The 8,621-nt window shown below is 37.5% G+C and overlaps 1 protein-coding gene across 1 annotated transcript; it reads right to left on the bottom strand.

Moving 5' to 3' along the window:
* Positions 1-572: 572 nt before the first annotated feature.
* Positions 573-3,979, bottom strand: LOC102076333 (GTPase IMAP family member 8-like). Its single transcript, XM_005462149.2, has 2 exons — positions 3,955-3,979; positions 573-2,785 (listed from the first exon to the last, which is right to left on the bottom strand). Exons 1-2 carry the CDS (start codon positions 3,977-3,979, stop codon positions 573-575), a joined length of 2,238 nt encoding a protein of 745 aa, XP_005462206.2.
* Positions 3,980-8,621: the final 4,642 nt, after the last annotated feature.

Below are 8,621 nucleotides of genomic sequence, written 5' to 3'. Positions count from 1 at the left end.
GTGCTTTTACACCACTTCATTTGATGTGTTTTTATTTATTAACAGATCAGAACAACGGTAAAGCCCAGCGGAAACATGAATCAAATATCTCTGCTGTTCTTTAATGTCAGACTTTAATAAAAAAAAAGAAAAAAAAGAAAAACTGACGGTAAATGTTTTTCTCTGAATTGTTTGATTGATTTTCCTCCTTTTATCTCCTCTTTTTCTCATATTAATAAAGACTAAGTATTCTAAAGTATTCTGATTCTGATTAACAACACAAGAAAAGTAATTTTCATCAGTAATGTTTGATTCATGATATATTATTAAAAAATATATTTGTTTATGGGCAGCTTTAAAACAGATTTTAGATCATCTTAAATGCTGATTGTTTTACAGTTTAATAATGTCTTCATAATGACATAATCAATTAATAATTTCCTTTTTTCTCTAAAATTAACAAATATATTTGATCAAAATACATAAAATAATCAATAAATGCACAGTCAAATAAGATAATAATTCAAAAATTTGATTTCCACTCTGTATATTCATGTTGATTTTAATGAGCTGCTGCCAAATAACACTGCATATCACTGCAGGACACAAGCCTTCTTTTTTATTTTAGCTGCAGGAATATAATGAACTCCAGCTCCCACTGAAGACCCTACTAAACCTCCTGTTGCAGCTCCCACCGAAGCTACAATTCCAACTGTAGCTCCTACTGCAGCTCCCACTGGACCTCCTACAAGTCCAACTGTAGCTCCAGTAGCAGCAGCTGTGAAAAAAGCTGGAATACCAATTCCAGCACCAACTCCAAGACCCAGTCCAAGAGCAGATCCTATAAGAATTGCAACCTTGCTGTCTTGAATAAACTTATTTTTCCGTTCTGCTTTGTATGTTGCTTCTTCTGGTGTCATATTTTCTTTCATTATTAGTCGTTCCACCTCTTTCTTTATGGCCTCCTCTGCCTTCTCAAACATCTGATTGCTGTAGTAGCTTCCTCCATTAACCTTAACCATGGTGTTGATCTTCTCCACCAGCTCTCTGACCTGAACAGGATTTCTGCTTCTGTTGTTAAAAACATGATATCTTTCTCCACACTGATCGATGAACTCACTGAGACCTGGAGTTTCAATGATACGTTGCTTTATGGAGACCTTCAGATCACCTACATGGGTGAACAACACCATGGTGTAACAAGCTGCTTTGTCTCCAAACACATTCTGAAGGATTCTCACTGTTTCTTGTTCTTTATCTTCAAACTCTTTTAGATTGACCACAATCAGGAACACATGAGGACCAGGAGCAGCCAATGAGATGCATCTATTGATCTCTTTGTTGATCTGGTCTAAGGTGAACACGGTGTGAAACAGGCCTGGAGTATCAACTACAGCCAGTTTTTGAAAGTCGAATGGAGCTGTTTCCTTCTGACACTCTAATGTCTCTGGGGAAGAAGATGATGTTGATCTGAATACATTTCCCTCTAAGATGGTGTTTCCTGCTGCACTCTTCCCAGCTCTGGTTTTTCCCACAAGAACAATCCTGAGGTCTGGTTCCACTTTTTTAAATGCTCTCTCTGCCTTTTCAAACATCTCATTGGTGTAGTAACTTCCTTTATTATCCCGAACCATGTCCTTTATCTTCTCCAGGAGCTCTCTGACCTGAGCAGGGTCTTCACTTCTGTTGTTAAAAACATGATATCTTCCATGACACTGACGGATGAACTCACTGAGAGCTGGATTTTTTATGAATGTTTCTATTGTGACTGCATCATACTCCAGATTATCTCCACGGGTGAACAGGACCATAGTGTACCGTGCTGCTTCTCCTCCAAACACATTCTGAATCTGCCTGACTGTCTTTTGTTTTTCTTCTGTGAATCTGTTTACCTGAATCACAACCAGGAACACATGAGGACCAGGAGCAGCAAAGGGGATGGATCTACTGATCTCTGTCTTGACCTCCTCTTCTGTCTTATTGGTATCAAACAGACCTGGAGTATCAACTACAGCCAGGATTTGACCATCAAACTGACCTGTGTCCATCTGACACTTTGCTGTTGCTGTGGAAGCATTTGGTGTAGACATAAATACTTTTTGTCCTAAGATGGTGTTTCCTGATGCACTTTTCCCAACACCAGTTTTCCCGACAAGCACAATCCTGAAGTCAGCCTGTCTGAACATCTCACTGGTGTAGTAGCTTCCTTCATTTCTGTGAACCATGTTGTTGATCTCCTGCAGTAACTCTCTGACCTGAGCGGGATCCTCCTTTCTGTTGTTAAACACGTGATATTTTCCTCCACACTGACTGATGAAGTTACCCAGAGGTGGATTATTACTAATAAATTCCTCTATGGTAACACTGGCTGCCTCTGGATCATCTCCACAGGTGAATAAGACCATACTATAATGTGCCGCTTTTTCTCCAAACATCTGCTGAATTTTTCTCACTATTTCTTTATCTTCTTCTGTGAAGCTGCCAGTCTGAAACACAACCAGGAACACATGGGGACCAGGAGCAGCAAAGGAGATGCATCTATGGATTTCTCTCCTCACATCCACGTCAGTCAGTCTGTTCTCAAACTGATCTGGAGTGACAACTACAGTCAGGATCTGACCCCCAAACTCTTGTGTTTTCTTCTGAAACTCTAAAGATGATGTTGACTCAAAACCATTTCTATTATTTCCTAAAATGGCATCTCCAATTTTGTTCTTTCCAACTCCAGTTTTTCCAAGAAGCACAATCCTGTACTCTGGTTTATCTGGTTCTTCTGGTTCTTCTTGTTGTTCTAGCTCCTCTAACTCTGCAGAAAAATATTATGAACATTTTGCTGATGTTGGTGGAAAAGGCACATTTTACTATTTTCTTTCTCTAAAATGAGAATTTTTACAGATGAAAATCTGAAAACAATATTTGTTAGCTTCCCTCAGTTGTTTTGCAGGCCAGACTAGGAGACATTAAGTCACTGCATAAATAAATAAAGAGAAAACTCTGAGAGAAAGTCTTTGACCCTGTGGTGAACAGAGAAACTGCAGGTTTCTGCACTTCTACACTTCTTCCTTTAGGCCTTAGATGTTAAAATAAACTCTAAATCATTTCATTTTGGGAGGTTTAATAGAATCAGCTACATCTTTGGAAATAAGCCAAATTGGAATGGCTCTCTCCTAATCAGACATTTTTTTTTCTGAGAAACATTCCCAATGATCTATAAAGCAAACATTCTTGGTACAAAGTGCTCAGATAAGAGCTTGAAAAGATGTGGAGGGTGAAAGTAACAGTGGACCCAGTGGTAATCAGAGCACTATGTGCGGTGAATCCCAAGCTAGGTGAGTGGCTCCAAGAGATTCCAGGAACAACATCTGAGATCTCTGTCCAGAAGAGCGCAGTCATAGGAACAGCTAAGATACTATGCAGAACTCTCAAGCTCCCAGGCCTCTGGTAGAGGACCCGAGCTTGAAGGACAGACCGCGAGGGGAATTTTATGGAATATGTATTTATTTAATTATTACAGAGAAACTAATATGAACTCCTTTCCCATGTAGTAGTGTATCAAATTAAATTTGGATAACATACATGCTTGCTATTACCTGTTTGATCTGTGAACATGAAACCTGTACAGAAGTTCTTCTCACCAATGTTGTTTTTAGTTTTACTATTCAAAGTGCTAAAACTTTCTCTCCTCTAGATTTAGTTTTTTGCCAAATTCTCTTAGTGCATGCTCAATCACCCAGGTAAGGAAATCCCCAAAAGGTCATTCTGTTCATCTGGACAAAAACATTACGTCCAGATGAACAGAATCAACTTTCTGGGATTCTGACATGAAGTTGACCTAGAGTTATGTTCTCCTGAACATTAAGATTGAGTTGTTGTATTTTTTTTTTATCCAACTGTAGCAGATTAGACATTGGAAATATCTTTTTTTGTTTGTCATATCTAAATGTACATTGAAAAAGTAAGTTTAAATGTCCTTACCCAGTAGAAGCTCTTGGTCAGACATATAGCAGTTTGTTTGTCACTGCCCGTCTTGCTGTCGAATAACTTCTTCTTTATCTCACCACTCTATAAGAGACTCTTTCTAGCCCCTCTGTGCAGCTGTGGACTGTTGGAATGTTGCAACTTCTTCAGCATCACAGGCCGCTCAGTCAAGCGCACTTCAGACATCGTTCTTACGATCACCAGCAGCTGTTGGCTGACTTGAGGCAGATTAAGCCATTGAGTGACGATAAAAATCATGGGATAGAACTTTTTTTGACAGCATGCCGCATGTTTCAGTTACATTATTAGTACGTTTGTTTGTGTTGATTAGAAAATGTATTTTAGTGCCAGACACTAAAAAATTTGAAATATCATGATATTGAAAAAGGTCCAAGGCTATTATTTAGGTAAAGGTTGACAAGACTAGTTTTATCTTCATATTCACTTGTTCCATTTAAACCATAAAAGTAGACATATAAAATGTTTAGAATACACTTTTCTTTCATGACAAACCATGTTCATTAAATAAAATGTGTTATACATTTAAAACTCTTACATGCAGATATTTTTTTTTTAAAAATGACACAAAGTACAGTCGTGGCCAAAAGCTTTGAGAATGACACAAATATCAGTTTTCACAAAGTTTGCTGCTAAACTGCTTTTAGATCTTTGTCTCAGTTGTTTCTGTGATGTACTGAAATATAATGAAAAGCACTTCATACGTTTCAAATGCTTTTTAATCGACAATTACATGACATTTATGCAGTCAGTATTTGCAGTGTTGGCCCTTCTTTTTCAGCACCTCTGCAATTCGACTGGTCATGCTCTCAATCAACTTCTGTGCCAAATCCTGACCGATAGCAACCCAGTCTGTCATAATCACTTCTTGGAGTTTATCAGAATTAGTGGGGGGGTTTTTGTCCACCCGCCTCTTGAGGATTGACCACAAGTTCTCAATGGACCCAAAATTTCAATGTTTTGGTCCCCGAGCCACTTAGTTATCACTTTTGCCTTATGGCACGGTGCTCCATCGTGCTGGAAAATGCATTGTTCTTCACCAAACTGTTGCTGGATTGTTGGAAGAAGTTGCTGTTGGAGGGTGTTTTGGTACCATTCTTTATTCATGGCTGTGTTTTTGGGTAAAATTATGAGTGAGCCCACTCCCTTGGATGAGAAGCAACCCCACACATGAATGGTCTCAGGATGCTTTACTGTTGGCATTACAGAGGACTGATGGTAGCGCTCACCTTTTCTTCTCTGGACAGGCCTTTTTCCAGATGCCCCAAACAATCGGAAAGAGGCTTCATCAGAGAATATAAGTTTGCCTCAGTCCTCAGCAGTCCATTCACCATACTTTCTGCAGAACATCAATCTGTCCCTGATGGGTTTTTTTGGAGAGAAGTGGCTTCTTTGCTGCCCTTCTTGACACCAGGCCATCTTTCAAAAGTCTTCGCCTCACTGTGCGTGCAGATGCGCTCACTGGTGGGATCCCGCAGCTGAATCCTCTTTTCCAACTTTTCCACTTTTACAGTTTGCAATATTTATGTAATTCTCCAGTACCCAGAGGAAGCAAAAAATATTCTATGGAATAGGCTGGACAACATTGGGCTTAAAAAACGAAGGAAAGAAAAAAAAATTCCAAACAATCTACAATGAGCCTGTGTTATCAAGTAGTATAGTAAAATATGCAAACAAAATCCTTAAAACTTTCCCTAAAGAATATAAACCAGGTTATGTAAAAATCAAATGGCAACAATTAATTAAATCATGAGTACCTTTATAATTACAGGCAAGAACCTTAGCATTGGGTGGACCTTCAAAGATGCCAAGTTTGTCCTTGACTTCATGGAGGCAAAGTCAGAATAACTCCTGAGTTGGTCCTCCATTGTCAACAGCACCCTCAGATATTCCATAGTCATCAGTAAACTTTACATCTATTTTTTTCCTCTGGTGAAAAATTGGATCTGCCCATGGCTCTGAATGCTCCATCCCACACATGTTGCCTTATGGTGTTGAAGAGTACAGTGCTGTCATTATTTACTCTAGTAACAATCTGCTCCAAGATTCTCTTAAAGCTCTGGACATCACTGAAACATACACAAAAAAAGAAACAGACAAACAAACAAAAAAGGGTAAAGAAATATACTAGAGAGTCTTCCTGTGTTTTCCCGTATGACTTATTATTATTCATTTTCTTAGTTTAGTTTTGTACCGTTTTGTCCTGTTTCCAGCAATAAAACTGTGCTTTTGAGTTCACGTTCTGTCTCGATGAGTTTTGCATTTGGGTTCGGATCCTGCTCACACACAGCCAGTTTGTGACAGTGCCATCTTTAAGACTGCAATTAATATTTAACAAAAAAATCACATACAAATCAACAATGTTTCTGATAACTGAATGTCTTTTCATAAATACACTAGTATTCATAAATAGTATAATTACACTTCGTAAAGTACAAGAAAAAAAATCTAAATTCACAGTGACAGCCACCCTCCATTCAAAAAAATAAAAATAAACCACAACATAAATCAAATAAAATATAATTGATCTGGTAGCCTTGGCAATCTTCAAATGACAACAGATATGGCAGTTTGCAGTTTGCTTATTCAAACTGATCCAAAACTAAACAGTATGTGATCCCTTTTCTGCAAGAAACATTAAATATTGGTTAATATGTTGATCTTTCAATATGACAAGTAAAGGTTTTTATTGTCCTGACCTTGGAGGTCAGGGTCATTTGACATTCTTCCTCAAACAGGCAGAGAAATGTACTGCAAAGCCAGAATGTTTTGAATATTTTTTTTTGTTAAATTACATATAAATGATGTTGACATAATTACATTATCTTAATACATGGATTGTCCTCAGCATTATTAAACTTGTGTGGGATCATCCTGAGAGAGAAAAAGAACAAAAGGCCTGGAAAACTGTTCCTGAACAATGCTTAAAGAATTTCATTAAAAAAAGACATCACCAAGAAAGCTCGGTTAACAGAGTTCAAGCTGTGTTGAAGACTAAAGTAACTCATATCACATATTGAATTTTAAGCTCATTAAAATTGTTAAAGTTTTGTTCTAGCCCAGTATACTGTTTCCGTGTATGTTTGTAGACATCAGTTTGTATAATTCAGTAAATTACTGCACTTATTTCCTATTTTCCCAGCAAAATACAAAGAAAGGAGGGGTGGCTCATAACTTTTGCACAATATAGCTCAAAAAAATTAAAAGATACAAACATTTACAAAACACATACATATATAGAATGTGCTGCAGGATTGGTGGACATTGTGACGGTGTCAGCAGAGATGGAAGATTCAATAGTACAAACGTCTTGGGTAGCGGCGCACCACATGACCTCATCATCAACAGACATGTCTGTTAACAATGGGAATGGCCGAGGTAACCTCTTTAGAAATTCAACTGTGAGAACACAAAGCAAGTTAAACAGTAGTTTAGCTTTTGAATAACATCAAATCACATATATAGTTTGTACTTTGCATGTCTTTAGTGGTACATTTCCTTCTGCTCAAAATATCAAACTAAATTTTAATATGATTTTAACAAAGACTTGATACGTAACAAAAGATACAAAGCCTAAGATGACTAAGTAACAGACGCGGAACCAACTTAATTTCCAGGTTTTTTGGAGCTACTTTTAGATAGGAATATTTACCACATTTGTCAGAATTCAACATTTCAACGTTCAATTCAACGTTTCTGTGAAATCCTGCCTGCTTGTATGGTTACTCTCTCCATCAGAATACGTCTGTAGATTAAAAAAGATGAAGGTCACTATACTGGCCTAGTAAATATTAATATTATGTTTATGTATTAAAACATAACACAAGTGACAATGTTTAAGGGAGTTTAAAATCCATCCTTTCTCATTCTCATTTTATGAACATACATACATTTGCTGAAATGCTCAGGATTACTTACTGATTCATTGTCCTCACATAAAATGACCTTGTCAGGTCTGATGAAACAGTTTTTTCACAAGTTCTCCATTCAAAGTCTGTTTGGAAGTGAGTGACGGCTCAACAAGGTGTTGTTGGTGTGGCATGCCAGCAAAATTTGTAGACTAAGGGAGAAACAAAACAGTGTATGTGAACGTTTTGTTAATGCTAAAAGACTACAATGCAGTACAGTAGATTAAAAAGTTTAAATGATACAAATGATCTTAAGCTTACCTGCATCCTTCAACAACTGGGATAGAGTTGTGAAATTGGATAAGTGGAAGAGAATGGATGGATGAATGGATGGATGGAAGATAGCAGGATTAATGGGTGGAGAAACTTAACATCACATAAAAATGTATCTTAAATTCACAGAGTACTTGTTGCTTTAAAAAAAGCTTTCATTAAATTATATACTGCCAAAAACTATGTGTTGTAACAGCTGAACTGCTTTGCTTTTACACAACGTGTGCAGATTGAGATTATGGTAAATATTATAGAAATCGAATGGTTCCACAATGAAACAAATTAACTATTGTGCACAGTTTAGTCTCCACAATTACACGCTGCATTTGGTCTTCCACGATGAAACAGTGAATAAACTTCTTCATCGGTAGCATGATGTGGGGCACTGGTACTAATATTAGGTTGGCCAGAACATGAATTTGCCGGGGTATTAATTAGTTCCACATTACTTAGAATTCGAGCGCG

This window comes from Oreochromis niloticus, linkage group LG3, assembly GCF_001858045.2.
Source record: "Oreochromis niloticus isolate F11D_XX linkage group LG3, O_niloticus_UMD_NMBU, whole genome shotgun sequence".
Classification (NCBI taxonomy): Eukaryota; Metazoa; Chordata; class Actinopteri; order Cichliformes; family Cichlidae; genus Oreochromis; species Oreochromis niloticus.
The sequence above is the reverse complement of the archived record's forward strand: the minus strand, read 5'-3'. Positions and strand labels throughout refer to the sequence as shown.

What these genes read in the sequence shown, in the direction of transcription:
- LOC102076333 (XM_005462149.2), bottom strand. Translation starts at nt 3,979, where the DNA reads ATGTCTGACCAAGAGCTTCTACTGG. An exon ending in TGACCAAGAGCTTCTACTGG is followed by an intron (nt 2,786 to 3,954) that starts GTAAGGACATTT and finishes ATTTTTCTGCAG; the next exon opens with AGTTAGAGGAGCTAGAACAA.